At 45.8% G+C, this 19005-nt stretch overlaps 1 protein-coding gene across 3 annotated transcripts in view; it reads right to left on the reverse strand.

Annotated features, from left to right (window-relative positions):
* LOC144133235 (poly [ADP-ribose] polymerase tankyrase-like) overlaps nucleotides 1-19005 on the reverse strand; it is a 74267-nt gene that overhangs the window by 37651 nt on the left and 17611 nt on the right. For all 3 annotated transcript variants that reach the window (XM_077666143.1, XM_077666145.1, XM_077666144.1), the window contains exons 8-17: nucleotides 17117-17269; nucleotides 14667-14738; nucleotides 14410-14524; nucleotides 10588-10705; nucleotides 7747-7910; nucleotides 6547-6634; nucleotides 5290-5400; nucleotides 4700-4828; nucleotides 3749-3826; nucleotides 504-667 (exon numbers count right to left, since the gene is read on the reverse strand). In XM_077666143.1, the coding sequence (XP_077522269.1) occupies nucleotides 504-667; nucleotides 3749-3826; nucleotides 4700-4828; nucleotides 5290-5400; nucleotides 6547-6634; nucleotides 7747-7910; nucleotides 10588-10705; nucleotides 14410-14524; nucleotides 14667-14738; nucleotides 17117-17269 (1192 nt within the window). The remainder of the gene's footprint in view (nucleotides 1-503; nucleotides 668-3748; nucleotides 3827-4699; nucleotides 4829-5289; nucleotides 5401-6546; nucleotides 6635-7746; nucleotides 7911-10587; nucleotides 10706-14409; nucleotides 14525-14666; nucleotides 14739-17116; nucleotides 17270-19005) is intronic.

The raw sequence follows: 19005 nt of genomic DNA on the forward strand, positions 1-19005 counted from the left end.
TTAGGATGGTGAGGCGGCGGAGGGTCTAGTTCCCGGTGATGTCACGAGAGGGCGCTAGTGAGTTGCCAAGTAGTCATCATTATCTGCATGAGCGGCTGCGGGGGAAGAAGGGACAACAGTAGAATAGAGGTTGTTGGCATGGGAGCCCGTGCGTTATTGAGTTGTGTGAGTGTCACCGCTAAAGCATGACAAGCAACATGCAAAGTGATAACAAAAACAGGGTGGGTGTGCATAGATCCCACAAGGAAATCAGCACCCACGAAGCAGATACACATGGCAGGACTGCACTTGATATGCAATCTCCCCTTCCTCCTCTTGTGGTATTATGCGGCGGCCAGTTATTTTACTGGTGAGCACTGGTAGGCAAATAAGCAGAGAACACATAACACCGGCGATTACAAATGATTTGCGCAGTTATGACTTCTTTGACACAACCCCAACAAAAATGTGCACTACATGCTCCTATCTAGCCATTGCTGAGACAATCAGGCAACGTTCCCAACCTGGCAAGCAGCAGTTCCAGGGGTGCTGTGCAGGTTGCCACAGCAGCATAGTGCAACGGCCGCCACCCATGCCCGTCCTGGGCCTCCAGCTGGGGCACACTACTCAGCAAATGAGCCAAGTAGCTGTGCTCAGGGTTCACCGCAGCACAGTGCAGCGCAGTGACCTGCAGACAGCGTTGGGTGCCATGACACGAGTGACGAAGGCAAACGAAACGGCACAGAGAACCCTTGCTCAGTGACAGTGCCCCACATAACACTGCAACTTTGTCAAATGGCCTGCCAGTCAGATAGTCAGCACATGGGGGTTGTCAGCTGCCCAAGCATATCAGACTATGGGGAGAATATTGCACAGTCGCCAATTTCAAGCAGCAAAACAGACCAACTAGTCATAATGATCATTATTATTGCTGCACTCAATGCAGGACAAGAATTCCTCCCTCTGACCTCCAATTAGCCCAGCTCTGCACCAGCTGGGGTCGTCACCACAGATGCCTCTCAACCCACTAGGAGGTAATTAAAGGGCCTGTCAAGCACAACATTGACCTGAAACAAATTGGTAATTACGCTTCACATTCATCCATAAGCAGTGTACTTTCAAACACAATTACTTCTTTCTGCCGGAGATCAGCCCCACTTTCAATGTACCGTAAAAACCGGAATATAGGTCAAACTTTTTTTCAAAAAACCATGGTGAAAAGTCGACCCCCGTCTTATATACCGGTCATTGGTGGAAAAAATATGGAAGTCTTGCAACAATGGGTGGCTGAAGTCAGCAGCCTCCATCACCATCGCCATCAGCAGCAGTGCCGCCATTTTGCGTTTCAGTAGATGCAAAGCGGAAGCTAACGGCAATTTACCGTCGCCTTCAAGAAAAACACGATTGAGTACGAGGAAGCTCACGGGAACCTGGCGGCACAGCGCGAATTTGGAGTATCCGAAAAGAGCATTCAGTACTGGCGGAGGCAGAAGCTGCGTATTACAACTTGCAGCAACCAGAAGAAAACATCATTTCGTGGGCAGACCATAGTGTATCTAGAATAGGAAGGAAACGTTGCGCTGCGAGCAAGATCGCTGCCTGTGACTGCCGAATGCATCCGCGTGAAAGCGGCAGAGATCGCGCGTGCCTCTAGACTCACGAGGGCGCAATTCAAAGGCTCGCCATCCTGGTTGCGGCGATTCATGAAGAGGAGGGCTTTGCTCTACGGCGCCGTACTTGCCTGTGCCAGAAACAACACGCGGGCCGATTGGTGCGCGATATTGTTAAAAAATTTGCCGGGTGTACATAGAAGCAGCATTTAAATGAAATTAAATACTGTCACCATTGTGCAACCTCTCGAGTCGCATTTGTTTCAAAGTAAGGATGTCTTTCGGTACTTTTCCCATTGAAAAAGATCTTTTTCATTTTTAGAATTGGTTAGTTAGGGGGTCGACCTATATTCCGGTCCGACCTATAGTCCGGTTTTTACGGTACTTGTCTCAACACAGTGATTAACTATGACTCTCCGCACATAGATGTCTTATCCAAAATGGCATATAGCAGATTTGAAAATTTTCTGCGGAGCCGTGTGTTAGCAACTGCATGATCTTTTTTCTTTTGCTACTGTTGTTGGTGACATCAGTAGCAACAATGGGAATGCAATTGATTCAATCATCTCAACTCTCTTGAAAGCTAGAATTTGGCAGTTCTGGCAAGAATGCATCCACACAGTTCTACGGGAAGTGTCACGACGCTGGCATCTTTTGAAACAAATACTAAAAGCAGTGGCAAAAAATTTTTCCTAAGTTTCGAATAATTCTTGGCAATGATTTCGGGGACTCCCTCTTATTCCGATACCAGGCCACCCAGGAATGAGTATGAGTGGTAGGCAGTTACAGCCACCACAGCAGGTACGGGATTGCGCATCGAATCATCATCAGAGAAGTAATTCAGTCACTGACGACAGTGAGTCAAACGAGCACCCATCTTTTACAGAAGAGTCCAAGCACTAAACGATGCTGACTTGCAACAGCCACATTCGATTTTAATGAAGGTACATCTGGAGTATCTGAGGCATGTTTCAAAAATGAAGTTATTTAATTCCTATGTAAGTTTCTCACAGAATATTTCAGATTTTAGATTTTTTTGTAACGGCTTTAGAGAATTATAAATTTTCTACCGCAGAAAATTAAGGGCCTTAGCAGCACTGTAATGCTGGCTTTTCAAAGCACATTTTATAGGCTATAGAAAAAATCTTGAGCACTTGTAGTGACTCAGCATTCAGTGTTCATGAAGACAAGGATGAAGACGAGAAGTAAACAGGCTACATTGCAGTTTGAGATGACAAAATAAATGAGGTTCAAAGCGAGGTAGCCCCCTGGACCTTCATATTACAAATCTGTGATACAGACTACAGCAGTCCTCGAGTCGGTGTGAACACACTGCACACTCTCAACATTGGGGCACCCATAGATTGCAGTTTAGGAAGAATTGGATTGGAAAACATTTATTGCGCCGAGGGCAGGTTGCAGGAGACACATACTAGATGGCCGCTAGCCCATGGCTGGCGGTGACCTCATTGGCCCGCTCGATTGCCCGTACCTGAATCTTAGGTTAGGAAGAAAGACTGTTCTTTTACAGCCCCCTCACCCAGAAGAAAGTTTACAGTAATTCCAGCAATTCATTAGCAGACTTAATACTTTACACCTAGAAATAGCAGCCAGCAGCACGAATTGCATCCTGCCGTCAATTGAGATCCGATATCAAGCGGCATGCTTTGTAAGCAATAACAAAAGCCATTTGTGACAAAGATTGCAAACTCCACTTTGGATGCTAGTGCACAACACAATATGTAAACGGAGGGATTCGCTTTTAAAAGGAAATGACTACGAATACTTACACGGAGAAATTTCCCAATGCTGTAAATAAATAAGTCAATTCATAACTCCGTTCTTATTCACTACTGCTCGCAGCAAAGACTCTGCAGTAATCGTGCTAAAATTTCCTAGCACGCAAATGCAATATTGCATCAGTATGAAAGTAAAATTACTCAAGAATCCCTTGATAAGTGTAAATGCACCTTTGCTAGTCAGAACATTTGAATGACCGAACTTGAAGCTGATGTTACAGCTTCACCAGTGCCTCACTTATTTTTTTTTTGTTTATAACCATGGCCTTAATTCATGTTGCCCAGCTAAATGCCAAGAAAACATCACAAAGGCTCCTCTGCCAACATTTTCTTCTGCACACAGGCTGAATAAGGCCTTACCTCATAGGGGCCAATAGTCTTTTGAAGCACTGCAGATGGCTGGAATTCCAGAAGCGGTTGTTGACGGTTCAACAACACCTGAAGGAATGAAAAAGCGTCAGCAGACCAATGTGCACAGTGCAGACAAGCTACCCTGCAACAGACCAGACCTCAAAAGATTCGTAAAAAAAAACTCTCTTCAGAACAGCCTAATGTACAGCATGACAGATGCCAACAGGGGTGGCATTCCACAGGTGTCACTTTTTTAAATGCCTAGTTTGCTCCAAGCCAATCGGCACAGACCAAAATAGACACAACTATGACCTGCAGAATATGCCTTCTGAACGCTACATGTCTTGTTTACTAGATGAAATAGCATACACTATGACACTATGCCCCCCCCCCCCCCCCCCCCCCCCCCCCCCCCCTAGCTAGCTTTCCGCCAGTATGTATTCGCTTTCCCACTTGTACCAGACAAGAAAACCACACTAATGTTAACAAGGAACTATCATTAGTCTCGTAACTGCGATAATTTGTGACATTTTTACCTCAAGAAATAAAATTCACAATAAACTTCTTAACATCAAAACCCGTCATACTGGACATTTTAGTAGCATAATTGTTCCCTTGTGTGCATTAACGGACTGTCTACCTCTGAAAAAGCTCAACCAGCTGACCTACAAGTCACTGCGGCTAATGGCAGGTCCAGTAGACAGCAGGCTATTGGTGAAGACATTTCTGTACACATTTCTTGAAGCTCTGTAATAAGCTTCCTTTGACCAACTGGTTTAATTATTGTTTAACATAAAGGCACACAATTTTCCAAGCACACTAGCACCAATAGCAGCAAAAAAGCACCGACACCAACGTCGGTAATAGCTAGTGCCCAAACACAGCTAGCATTATTCACAATCCTTTATTTCAACTCCTCAAAAATGACAACAGAAGCACACATGGCTGAACAGAACATACCTGGCGGAACAGTGGGGGCAGCGGTGCCAAGCCATGCTTCTCGGCAAGAAGCACCAGCGACCCTGCCAATTCTATTTCACCGTGACGCAGGGCTTCCACAACGTGGCTCCACAATTCTTCCGACGACTCCTGCGAGCAGCACTGCATCGGTTATTACCACACAACAAGCCCACGTTTTAGGTGCTTGCTACAGATACTGATAATACAAAGAGCTCCTCTCAAAAAACCAATGGCTCAGCAAGCCCATGCAAGTTTCTACTTAAAAGCGCTGACCAAGCTAAGGATCCAATGCCGATACAGAGAGAAAAACCCATAGATCTCATTAGTAATGCAAAATCAAGGCATTTACTGCTGTCACATTTGGAGGAGGAAGATATAAAATGCTTCCCTCCCCAAGAAGCCTGCATTGTTGTGTCAATGATAATGCTATTACGCACTGAAGATACATTTCCCTAGGGCCACGGTGGCTTAGACAACACACGACGGCGACTTCGACGAAAAGGGGCCGTAATGCTGTCGCACTAACATCTAAATTCATAACAGGCAGCCATTTCTAGCCACCTTGACGGAGATAAGGTGCAAGCACTTACCTGCCCTGTGAGCAGCTGATTCACAGTCTCAAATGATACGCCGTGCTTGATGCCAAGCTGCACAGCGCGCCTCCTGTCTATCCCATACTTCTGGACGTATTGGTCACTGTCCTGAAAGCCAAAAAGGAAATGCTCCATGCTGCAGGTGGTGACTCTCTGCTCAGCCTCCGCTCAGCAGGCGACAGGTAATGTAAGCAACACCAACAGAAAGAGTCACAGGTATGGGCGTGAGAATATTAAAACTTTCTAATACTAATCGGTCTTTGCAAACGAAATAAACAAACCTAGACTGACTCAGCACCGTGCAGATATGTGGATGGATTGATTAGACAGCATAGCAGTATGCAACCTGTTATGCAGCCATCCAAACAGGGAACAGTAAAATTTCGATCAGAAAAATTTCACAGTCGCAAAATATTTACATCATTCAAAACAAACAAAATTCACAAGCAGAATTTATACAGATCTGCTTTCAGCCGACAAGGTTTACTTACAGCAGCGCGCCGCCACTGTGCTGGTCGCGCAAGTGGTTACTTCGACGTCGGCGATATACAAGCCACGCGGCGCGCTCATTACTCATGGTGCACGACTGGTGATGCCAGCGTTGGTAATGTATGGGCAGCAAGTACTTGGTGCTCGAGGATGTGGTCGCGGCTCGTGCATTGGTATCTTCCGCAGAGGGGCAGGGGGGTTGTTCATAACATCTGAATTTCTGACAAAATACACTCTGGCCAGGGCATTTTACGAAGTCCCATCATCCTGAAATTCGTATAATTGAGATTCTACTGCAGCAAAATGAAAATCCATGAACTGACACATGACTAGCAACTAAAAATAACACGACGGTTAGCAAAACCTCAGAAATTCAAACTTCACAAGGGAGCAGAAGAAATGTCCAAATCATCCAGTCAAGTTATAAAACCGCGCCTGTTGGTGTGTGAAATGCCTTTGGTGGCTTTGTAATGTTTACCTGACAATTTGAACCCGATCTTTTTTCGAATATCCGGACATTCTCGAATATCAATTTCTTGAATATGAACGGAATAACAAACGTAGAATTCAATTCATATTCAAAATTCCCAGTATTCGCAATGCCTAGTCAGCGCACATTGTCTTGGCAAATGAATGAAAGAACTGAAAATAATAGCCTTTTGAAAGCTGCCGTCTTGCAGCTGCTTTTAAGGTCACTGCCTTACAAGTGAGAAGGTAGCACAGTTTTAGATAAAAAATAAACTGGCAAGGCAGGCCTATACTTACGACAAGCAAAGCACAGTTTCCGTTCTTGGCCACCTCCGTTCTCACCAGCGGTGGCTGCCACGGGGAACCACACTCGGCCGCCAACCATCTGCACAAAAGTGGAGAGATCTTAAATATTTTTACAACTATGCTTTCAAGATGCGGCACGTATAGAGAAATGATTGCTCAAAACGATGTGGGTAAAGCATTGCAGTCATAGCTTTGATGAGCTGCCTCAAAAGGGAATTGTGCTTGCTGAAAACCTACTACAACAACACTGAACAAACAAACACAGTATTCACAATGTTACCTATAACAACACACAACCAACAAGCTAATGGATACCGTAGGCTGCTAACAAAATGCACAGCAAGGTTAGTAGAGTGCAAGCTATACAGGGCAAGTACCACAGTATACAGCAGTCAACTTTTTGATTTTGAAACCGCTGCTTAGATGCTCTTGACTAAATCAAGAACTCCAAGACTCAAGCATTCAAAGTTCAATCTGCCAAGGGATAAGTACATTCAAAGTAAAACCTATTCCTTTGTAACACACAGCCAGTGGCTCACAAATAGTACTCAGAAGCTGGAGCCTCACCCAAAAAGCTTTCAGTGATGTCTTCAAAAAATCCAAGAAAAAAGAAACGCTTAAACTCAAGCTGCCCACAGCAATAAAAGTACCCGAGCATTATAAAAAGAACATTTCTTTCCACTTTCATACCCTACGACCACTACAAAAGTAGGCGTATTATCAACAGCAAAAGTTTGCGGGATGCAATTTCTTGGAAAAAAAATTCTAAAAATGATTACGGTACTGTCCAATGAGAAATTTGAGCGTAGCTCCGCCTGCTTCGGTGGAGCGAACGGCAGGGTCCCCTCGAAGGCACCACCTCGCCTCTATGTCCCCTATAGCCTGAGTCACTCTGGGACGTTAAACCCCCATAAACCAAACCCTACATTTCAGGCAATTGTCTTGCATGACTGCGCCGAAATAATTTTTTTCCCGCACACGCACACCCTGTAAACATTTGTTGGTGATAGTACATATATATGTTGTCACGCTGTAATAATGACACCTGACAAACCTAGTTTCCCACAGCTCTCTTTACGATCTTCCTGCTTGTGTCCCAGGCAAGCCAGATGGGATCAGCTTAAGCAGTAGGGATTGCACACTACTTCAAACTGTGGGAGCAGTTGGTGCTGCCCCGACTGAGCCCGTCACCTGTAGTTGTCGAGGCCCTTCTCACAGAGCAAGATGTTAGTTGGGGGAGGCGCCAGCCGCTCCGGAGTGGCGTCCAACAGCAGGCGCATGGAGTGGTAGTCCTCACGAATCACGCTGTAGTCTAGGGCACTGAGCCTCACATCCACACCACGGACCAGCCCCAGCTGCAGACCAGGCAAGTAAGAAGCAGTGGGACATGTAATGATGCTGGCTGGTAGGCATCAAACAAAAAGGATACACCGTATTCACCCGTGTGATGAGTCCACTTTTTTTACAGAAAATTTGATGCAATTTGGGGGAGGATTCATTACATGAGGAAAAAAATGTGCCAACGAAATTTTTTTAGAGTTGAAATTTCATACCATGCACCAAACTGCCCGCCCTTCCACCTGTCCGTCCACCATCCATAAAAAAAAGAAAAGCACACGGTCAGCCTCGTTCGTGTAACCGTATTTAGCATATTGTTCACTTCAAAAGGTGTTTGCTGCACCTCGGAGAGATCCGACAATTTTGTGACAGTCGATGGCTCCGGCCAATCGCCGCGAGATAAAGCAAACACAGTGAACATCGGCCCTCAAGGTCAACTGTGAGTTTTTTAGATGAAGTTAAAAAAACTTGCACGATGGTTACAAGGTTGCAACGCATATGTTTAAGGGGAGACGTGGGTCTTGAAATGAACATTTTTATTATTAAAGATACTGTAATGAAATTAAATGTGTATACGTGTTTCTTCTTCCTGTTTTCAAAAATATAATTAGTTCCAGTATATCTCAATTAGTTCCCATACTATAGGAAAATAAGTGAAGCCTAATTAGTTAAATTCTTACAAGTTGTTAAGACACTTTTTACATTTTTTGCTTCCGATTGAAATGGGGCTGTAGCCAAAGACCTGCCATTTGGAGCATTGCTAATTATACTGTTTCTAAAATACATCATCGTATAAATATGTTAAACTTTTTCCAAGCACCATAAATATAAGCATGGTTAGGTGACATTATGGTTCACAAAATTTTAAATATTTGACTCAGCAGAATAAAAACGACAGAGATCCACAGTTTAGTTCTTTCTGAATTCAACGATATAAGTTTAATTGAAATCGCAGCATAAAAACATAATGAAAACTTCCGTAAGTCTAGTCACGTTGGTATAAAACATGAAGCTGAGAAAACAGCATTTGAAGTGCGCATGCCAGCCTTTCGAAGGTTGTTGTAGAGGCCTAAAAAATAAAAAAAACAGCAGAATGCATACATTCCAAAAATATTTCACAGTAGTGAGTTATACCAGGTAGTGGGGAAGGGGCCCTGGGAAGTCCTGGGAAGCGACAGGCGTGAGATCCTACCACATTTTGCTCAGAAATCGCCCTTTCCGGGATTCTTAGGTGCGAAATAAACAGATATTTTAGTAGCTGGAAATCGATATTTGACCTTGAAACTTTTTAGGCATGAATTTTACAGTGCACTGATCCCGAATACGCCATTTTTGCAAAATCAAAATTTTTGCATTTTTTGATCACTTCAGGACCCACGTCTCCACTTAAGTGTTAGCTGCGGTGCAAGAGGAATCAGGCTTAATCGCGCTCAATCTCGAGCTCGCCAAATTGCTTGGTGCTCAGAACGTCCTGCTTCCTCCATAACATTTCAGTGCAGAGAATCTTGCCGAGCAAGTCACCACCGCCGGCATTCCTGTCAATGGTGCACAGCGTCTTGGTGCTCTGCCAAGTTCACAGAGCACACCACCCCTGCAGGAGCTCTCATCTAAAGATAAACATGCCGCACTGTTATCAGCACGCTCAGAAAAGCTAGCACTAAAAAAAAAAGAACCCTCAACAGTGGGCGCAAGGTTCACTACACGAATAAATACGGTAGTTCACTCAAACTCAAAGGCTCTATTCCAAGCCATGCACTCGCCACATTTTGAGTCCGAAACACCCATTTGCAAGATTTTCTTGTTCACAAGCTGAATCTGTCAGCTTTGTAGGTGCCCCCCACCACTGCCTTGTTGGAGACAGCAGTGGTGTTCATGTGTGCAATCTTTCTCACCCTGCTGTTACTTTTACGAGATTCCTAAATAAATGCCAGCAGCTTGACCTGCTATCAACCTCTGCATGTTCTTCAAAAAAAAAAAAACACTGGGTGGCCAGGAGGAAAAATGCTGCTGCCGCACTACACGAATAAATACGGTAGTTCACTCAAACTCAAAGGCTCTATTCCAAGCCATGCACTCGCCACATTTTGAGTCCGAAACACCCATTTGCAAGATTTTCTTGTTCACAAGCTGAATCTGTCAGCTTTGTAGGTGCCCCACCACTGCCTTGTTGGAGACAGCAGTGGTGTTCATGTGTGCAATCTTTCTCACCCTGCTGTTACTTTTACGAGATTCCTAAATAAATGCCAGCAGCTTGACCTGCTATCAACCTCTGCATGTTCTTCAAAAAAAAAAAAAAAACACTGGGTGGCCAGGAGGAAAAATGCTGCTGCCGCACTACACGAATAAATACGGTAGTTCACTCAAACTCAAAGGCTCTATTCCAAGCCATGCACTCGCCACATTTTGAGTCCGAAACACCCATTTGCAAGATTTTCTTGTTCACAAGCTGAATCTGTCAGCTTTGTAGGTGCCCCACCACTGCCTTGTTGGAGACAGCAGTGGTGTTCATGTGTGCAATCTTTCTCACCCTGCTGTTACTTTTACGAGATTCCTAAATAAATGCCAGCAGCTTGACCTGCTATCAACCTCTGCATGTTCTTCAAAAAAAAACACTAGGTGGCCAGGAGGAAAAATGCTGCTGCCGCACTCCCATTGCTGCTGCTACCCCCCTCCCCCCATGGGTTGAACACTCACCGAGCACATGCGGTCGTGGTCCGCCAGGAAGCTCTTAAGCAGAGTATGATCACCGAGAAGCACTGCTCGGATGAGGAGCTTGCTGTCTGCCAGAGTGGACACCGACACCGGTTCGGGGCTGCCAAACAAGTGAGGGACACAGTGGTGACTAGCATGCAAAGGACACTTCCACACACACTGTGAAAGGCTATGCTCATGCAGAGACAAACAGATGGTGAAGCCAGTAACTGCAGTCACTCGCAGCTTTCAACTACAGTTAAAGTGAGCGGAATGCAGCAGCCAAAACAGTAAAAAACTGCATAAGTCGATATCAGCTTGTTCCAAATCGCAGTCAACGCCCAGGACTTGGCAGTGTTGAAATTTGAAATTGTAATGCAAATTATACCAGATACTTCAATCAGTGTTGCTTTGTTTGCTAAATTTGCTACTTAACAAACTTTCATCATTTGCCAGCTTTGAGTTGCCGTACACGACAGAGATGCAACAGCTTTAAGAGGGGATACGGGCCCTTAAAAGCTGAAAAATTGCGAAAATATCAAAATTTTAAATTTTGCCACATTGACATTCGGATTTGAGAAGTTCTTTTCCACCGACAAGCATAGTTTGGAGCCCGGGATTCGCGTAGTTTTTGAGAAATTTTCCTATACATGTGAGCTCACAGCACAGGAACTCGCAAGAATGCACCAAAATATGCACGTTTTCTATGCCTGTGTAATTTAAAACCGGCAGCATAATGTGCTCTGTTTGGTCTAGCTTGATAGTGCAGCTTGCCGGCTTTCTTTCGTGCCAATGCAGTGCCACAGAGCCTATTCAAAGGCAAAAAAAGCACCCAAAACAATAGTTAAAGAATGATTCACGAATGGGACATCAAATGAAGAGTGTTAGCTAAGTTCTTTTCACCTATGCTTTCGACAAATTGGGATAGTAAAGTGTACATCACGAAACAACGATTTGTTTGATACCACCTGCATCCCTCTGCGACCACTGGTTCACCCGTTATGGCCCTCCGAAGGTCGCCTCCAATACGGTTTTGAGGGTCAAAGGTCGTCAGTACGAATCCCTCACACACCAGGCTTCAACTCGACTAACAACTTTGCCAATTCATTTGCCACCACTCCAAACGCTCTGAGACGTGAAGCGGGTGCACAATGTTGTCACCATTGGCTACCCCAAATGGCACCAGTCTCAGCACCCGCTCAGACGGTACACATATATAGCGGAACGCCAGAATAGCGGTAAACCGGCCGCCATACCGGCGCGACAACTGCATGTGGGGTCACGTGATGGGGGGTCGCATTTTGCAATTTCCGGCCGCCATCTTGAAATCCCGGACGGACAAGAAACGCTCAAATGCGAGTAGCAAGAGCTAACGCTCTTAAAACCGAGACGTGGCCTCGCGATTGGCTGACTTGTAGAACGTGGCAGAACTGGCGCTTCTTATTGGCTAGTTTGAATTTTGCGCCACTTTCAGTCGCGTTTTGGTGCCACCATTTTGACAAATTCAGCGGCGCGAGCAATCGCAAAGTCGAAGCGGGGAGCCTGCAACGTCGATAAATGCGTAAAAAGAGTAGGCAACAGGGCGGAAAACAAAGATCTGTGGTTGTTGGCGCCTCATATGACAACGGGCGATAAGCGTAGCACGGCGACAGACCGTGCGCCGGCGTGCAGTCAGGCAAAGTTGGTAATCGGCGTCGGCCATGGTTCCGTGCAGCTTTCATCAGCATCACTTACCGCGAGCGATTCGAGAGAAAAAGCCGACAGGAAGGCCGCCAGTTTCTCGATGGCATCTGCGCGCGAGCGAGCGGCCCAGACATGAAGTTTCCAATTGCGGGCGACGACGCGGGTCGAGGGACGCTGGCCGACAGTGGCGGCGGCTGTTGGTAACATCAGCTGATGCCATCTCCGATACAACCCTCAAAGGACCACGTGGCGGACTTCGAACTTCGAGTAGAGATGCTTCTGATTAGAATAGCTTTACGGTGGTTTAACATCCCAAAGCGACTCGGGCTATGAGGGACGCCGTAGTGAAGGGCTCCAGAAATTTCGACCACTTAGGGTTCTTTTAATGTACACCGGCATTGCACTGTACTTGGGGCCTCTAGAATTCCGCCTCCATCGAAATTCGACCACTGCGGCCGGGATCGAACCCGCGTCTTTCGGGTCAGCAGCCGAGACCCATAACCCTAATTTGATCACTTGAGGCATGAAAATGTAATAACGCTTCATGTCACTGAGAGCCGCTCAGCATTCCGCCTCTCCGAACCATCGACTGGATCACCTGAATGCTTGCTTTGCTTCCGCTGAATACTTTTTGATTGTTAATATCTAAAACAGCAAGATTTAATGCTCTTGAGGCAGCACATATCCTTGTCTCGTAGTGGGTACATGCACGCAGACATCACTTTGAAGTTTTCACATTCACATTGTACACATGAATGGTTCTTTGCAACCTGCTAACGGTGCTTCGGCAACGTAAAATATTTTTCATTGATTTGTTAAACATAGGAAGTCGACAAAAATAAATATGTAGACAAATGTTAACTATCAAGGCAGCAGCACCATGCATCAAGCAGCCTTCACTAGCTGGCGTGCAGCTGTTTCGAAGGATTCCCCTATATATATGTAATAATGTGCCCATGCAAGGCAACACGTTTATGCTACACTAAGTTCACAGTTACGTCAGCCTCAAACAAAATTGTGGTACACTCCTTGCTTGATATGTGGACATGAAAATACTCGAGGTATCAGTGGCAAGTAATGAGCTTCACTGAGAGCGCTGGCCTGCGAGGTTACATTTAGTGACTCACATGGACCACGAGGAAGGGACAACTACCCCCCCAGCAGCCGGAACACAAATGCGTTATTCTGAATATGGTCCACAAAAACCATGCTTTTTGGAGCGAAGTTAAACAGTAGCACCAAGACTGCATGTAATACACTGACTGAGGGTAAGCATTGTCTGCTCATACGGCTGTGCACTGCATAATCTACAGTAACGGTATGCAGGAGTGCAAGTAGTCTTTTTCGATTTCTGATTCGGCCTCTGGCGCTCCTGTTACTCATCTCCACACAACTTTGAGCAATGTGATCTCGCTACACACATAGACACAACCGCCAGCAATGGGCAGCATGCCGCCACGGTTTCGGTGGCGGAACGGCCTGTTCATGCAGCTACTATGTTGTGCACTTACCTTTACTTACTTTCCAGGATCAAAACCTTTCTTTCTATATGAGCTATCCAGCGCTGGCGGACATGTTTGCTGCATTCGCCCGCTCGGAAAGGGTGCACGGCAAACGAACAAGGGCAGTACGTCTGTGTGCAGTTTGGGGCCGTGAAACTTGCAAACGATCTCATACCACACCTTTAACTCTCCGTCGCAATTCTTGCAATCCGCGACACAGCATGTACACCTTCTGCCTTTCCGCAAAATCGTAGAAAGAACACATCCAGTAGCCACCTGCGATATTTCTACTGCTCCGTCGCTCCGTTCACGCAGGCGACTTACGAGGCCTATAATGGCGCCATCTGGTCTCAAACGGAAGAACTGTGCGCAGTAAATGGTCTATAGCAAAACACTCTTTTGAGACTGCTTGGTGAATACACACTTTGCACGACCTTTTAATAGCAATGTGAGCCATGCTAGTTGCTCAATAAAGCTGAATATTGATCATGCCAGTTGCTCACTAAACCCGAATATGAAAAGTCACAGTTCAGGTTTGACTCTCACCTGATGGTACAGTACTAGATTCACGCACGTTTACAGCTACACACTTTGGTCACAAAGTATTTATCCCAGGTGCAGATGCGCACTTGGGCATTACCTGGGTGTTTCAAAGAAGGGGTCTTTTTCGAGGAGGGCCACCTTGGGGTTGGGCCTCAAGGCCTCGATGGCTGCTGCGCTTGAACCCCACTTCGGAGATGAGGCTGTCTTCGACGCTTGATGCCAGAAAACAGACACGAACGCCATAAGCAACCACACCCACCAGAGCGAGACATTTTAATGATTACAGGAGAGGTGCGCCTGGTAGTTAACCTGGCATGCCGCAAGGTTAACTTATCACAGACGCAGTCGACTCACCTCTTTTCCCCTTCAGCTTCACACGCGTGCCCACAGGTCGGCCCTTGGCACCTTTGGAGCGCCTCCCAGTGTCTTGAACCAAACAGCAAGAAAAGCCAGTAAACCACACAGTATGCAGTTTTTTGCTCGTTTTTTTATAAGACACAAGGCAATTTCGTAACTCCCCTGTCGCGTCGCAGCACACCCGCAATATGAAATAAAGTGAACAAGCGTCTGCCAACACAACGCGATGTAAGATTTAGCAAACCACAGTTTCGAGATTTGCAGCCTTGGCTGGTGCTGATCCCACTGCAAGACAGGTGGCTGGTGGAATGCAGTGTTTGACGTCCCGAAGCGGCATGTGGTAGTTACCGTATTTACTCGAATGTAACGCGACCACGAATATAACGCGAGGGGTGACTTTACATGCTGCCCAGCGGGAAAAAATAAAACCACGAATGCAACGCGAGGCTTAAGGACGCAAAACAAAGTACCTTTAACAGACATCGTGCCCAACATGTTTATTCATCTTCCTCGCGTCAGGAGGCCGAGTTCTTGGAAACGGAGTCCTTTTAGCTATCGAAGTCTCCCGGTAGCTTCTGCCGCATCGATGTTGTTCGCCGCAAAGAGAATCTATTTCTCTTCATGAACGTTTGGGCCCAGCCTCGAGATGCTCTGAACTTCCCATCTCCCGAGCAATGTCTAACTTTCCAACGGATCAGCTCGACACTGACCTTCATGAGACGGTTGTGCTGCTCGATAATTAAGTCCGCCACTTTTTTCTGCAGCTCGACGTGATGGCCGTGGCAAGGCCCTCGAAATCCTTTGTGGTCGGGCGCACAATTAAAAAGCACCTCTGGCTGCAGCCGCCATCCATGGATGGTTGACTCGTTGAGGTCAAGTCTTCAAGCTGCCGCAGAATTCCCGACCTTTTCAGCTAACAGGATCACTTTTTCTCTTAAAATGACCGTTGTATTGAGCACGACGCATTGCCATCGTGCGCACTGAATCTATACACCACCGCAAGCGACGCCACAAGAACACGGTGCAATGACGAACTGAGCGCGAGGTCGCAACGAACACAAAAAATGACAAACAACAACACTGACTTTGGATGGATGAGGATTTGGCTTCTGTGGTACCCATGTTGCCAGCATAAGATCGCTAAACTGCGGAAACCGAAACCAAGCTGATTGCTTGAAATGGCTGCACCGCGGCACTGCTTCAGGCCAATCGAAGTGCGGTATTCGATTATAACGCGAGGGTAGGCTTTAAGAAGAAAAAATATGGGAAAAAACTCGCGTTACATTCAAGTAAATACGGTAGTCTAAGGACTGCTATAGTAATGCACTCCAAATTAATTTCGACCGCCTGGGGTTCTTTAACATGCACAGACATTGCACAGCACACATGGGCTTCTTACATTACCGCTTCCATCAAAATGCAGCTGCCACAGCCCCAATTCAATACTGTGGCCTTCTGCTCAGCAGCCGAATGCCACAGCCACTGTGCCATCATTAAGTATTCAGAGAGTCTTGCACACAAAGAGAAGGAATGGTGGTGTGAGCAACACCTCTCCTTCGGCAGCAAGGTCGAATTTTTCCTTGTTTCTAAAAACAACACTGCTTCACTTCGGATTTATGCGTCTTGTTTCCTGCTTTTTGTATGCCACCACTTCCCTGCTTCCATTTCTTAACAACTGTAGTTTTCCTAACGCTGTGCAGCAGTGCGCTATATCACAATGAATTTATCTGAACAACACCTAGTCCAAAGAAATGCGTGCCCTGGCCTCCTCCTCCTCCACGTTTTGGCTGCACATTAAAGCCTTCATATATTGGTCTTCTGGAGGCACCAAACTGAGTGCTCCAATTACAACCACTCTAAATGACTAGTCAAGACTCAAGCGTGAATCCTGCAACCTTCACTCACAAAACAGCTCCTGCAGAGGCGATTAAATGGCACAAAACTTTTTAAGGTCAATGCACGCGTTTTTACGAACGTTTCGAGTCTATCGCTGCATGTAGTTTTACAGCTGCCTTTCTTCACTTCAAATGAAAATTGATACCCCTAAGCAAACAAATTTTAAGATGGAAAAAGAAAAAATTAAACGAAAAACTAAATCAGAATGCGAGTTGCGTAGTTGATTGGTTGTGTGCTTTTTTGACATGCCGTTGCAAAACACCGGCAGAAACTTTCAGCACACACAATGGCGAAAGTAACACCGCGAGAAATGACCCCGTAAAAGATGTGTCCACAACGACTGAACACAAGCCTGAATTTTATTTTTTCACTCTGCACCAGTGAGAGGTAATGCGTTTGTTCAAATGAACAAGCCTTGGAAAACTGCCAGAGTTGCCCTCTGCAGGACCAAACCTGCCGTGTGGAACACACTCCATTCCAAGCGCGAAAGAGCGCTTTGCAGCAAAGCTGCGGCCACCAACCGGGCCAATCCAGAAGCTCCCGAGACTAACCCGAGTCCGAGTCTTCATTGTCCTCCTCCTCCTCCTCCATCATGTCCATGTCTTCCTTCTGGCTGGTTCTCCGACGACTGCGGAAGTTTGTGGTCGGAGGTGAGACCTCGGAGAGCTCCTCCTCTTCCTCTTTGCCAACGAAGGACACATCCACTGTTCCAGCCGAGACGGTGGCCGGACGGAGTGAGGTGGGAAATGAGAGCACCACAGCATCTCAAACACAAAACGGCACACAGACACCCACAAACACACACACACACACAACAAAAGAACAGAGCATAATAACCATCAAGTAGTTGTTAAAGGGGCCCTGAAACACCTCTTCACTGACCGCAAAAAACACCATCAAGTCTGCAAGTGCCCTGACGAGATGTCTCAAAACAATGTTTCCCATGTTCAGCATGAGTGAAGGAACGAAAATTATAACATTATTAATGTTTTGCTCTTCCACTTAACCTGATGCTTTGAGGACAAGGCTACATGTAGCAGGGTCCTGCTGGGCAGGGCCTCGCATAACAAGGGTAAGGCATCATGGGTGTGGAGTATGTGGGTGTATGCGAAAAAAAAAGGGGGGGGGGGGGGGGGAGAAAAAGACTACTCTGTAAATGTTGATGTTGTGCCCCATAAAAGACTATGTAACCTACCTAAAATATTCACAACAAAATACACCAACATCCTACATTCAAAGGGGGCTCAGGGCCCCTTTAAGCAATTTAACTTCTCTTCCCGCTCAGCATTTGCGTTGTCTTGAATGCCAACTTTAGATTAACCCTTTCTTTCCTGCAGTCTGGCATTAGTTGCAGAGATTTTGCTTTTTACTCTCCAAACAGTAAACTTGCTCACGTGAAATTCCATCGCAAACCAATGTGAGGCATTTCTGAATAGACTGATCTGGTACCCAAAGCCTCCCAACACTTCCACATTTTGACTCAACTGAAGATGTGGTGCATGAGACAACGATGGGAGCAAAGCTGAGATTACAAGGGCAAGTGGAGAGTTCAAACATGTCCTGTCATTTATCATTATGCCAAATTAAATGTTAGAACTAATAGCAGTAGTAACTTAAAAGAGCAAGGACAAAAAAAAATGATATTCAAGTTGGCAAGTTCCTTTATCTGAACCCCTGACAAAAATATGTCTAGTACCAAGTGGGCTAGTCAGTTTGCCACAGACCCAGCTACAAAACAACTCAGGGGACAAGAATGGTTGAATACACAACAAAAGACTTGTACCAAGTCATCACTGTTCTTGCTCTCCCGAGGTATTTTCTCTCACTTCTCAAGAATCACACAGAAGGCTCAAAAAGTTAACACTAAAGGTGGCAGCAGTGCAGGAAGGAAAAAAAAAAAATCACTAAGAGAAACTTTGGTGAAGCACCCACCAATATGTCACTAGAGAACCACAACTGCAGCCAAGAGCCATGCACTACGTAAGAGGAACAAAATGCAAGGGAGGCTTTCACACCGACCTACTACTAGTCGCTCAAAACAAGCTCATCGGCATGTTATCCTTCCTACACAAGACTGACTGACTGACTCAAACAACAGTCATCAAAGAGACATTGACAAGGCAGGAAAAAGAAAAAACAAAATCAGCATGCATTACCACTGGCATTGCACTGTTGACTGCAAATTTTTACAAGACGCAGGAGCTTTGAAGCATCGATTTCCTTGCAACCTTGGCCTGCAGCTTGTAACTGACTGCTGGCTACACCATTTGTTTTCGCACTGCATGCATAGGTTGCGAGGTAATTCAAATTTTTAACAGCCACAATGCTCTATAAACTTTTGCAGCCAACAGAACATAAGCAACAGCTTTTGTTATGGCGTTAACCACTTCGGGCTGGTAGTTAAAATACGCCTGCCACAACTCACAGCCACAGTGGGCTC

This window comes from Amblyomma americanum, chromosome 5, assembly GCF_052857255.1.
Source record: "Amblyomma americanum isolate KBUSLIRL-KWMA chromosome 5, ASM5285725v1, whole genome shotgun sequence".
Classification (NCBI taxonomy): Eukaryota; Metazoa; Arthropoda; class Arachnida; order Ixodida; family Ixodidae; genus Amblyomma; species Amblyomma americanum.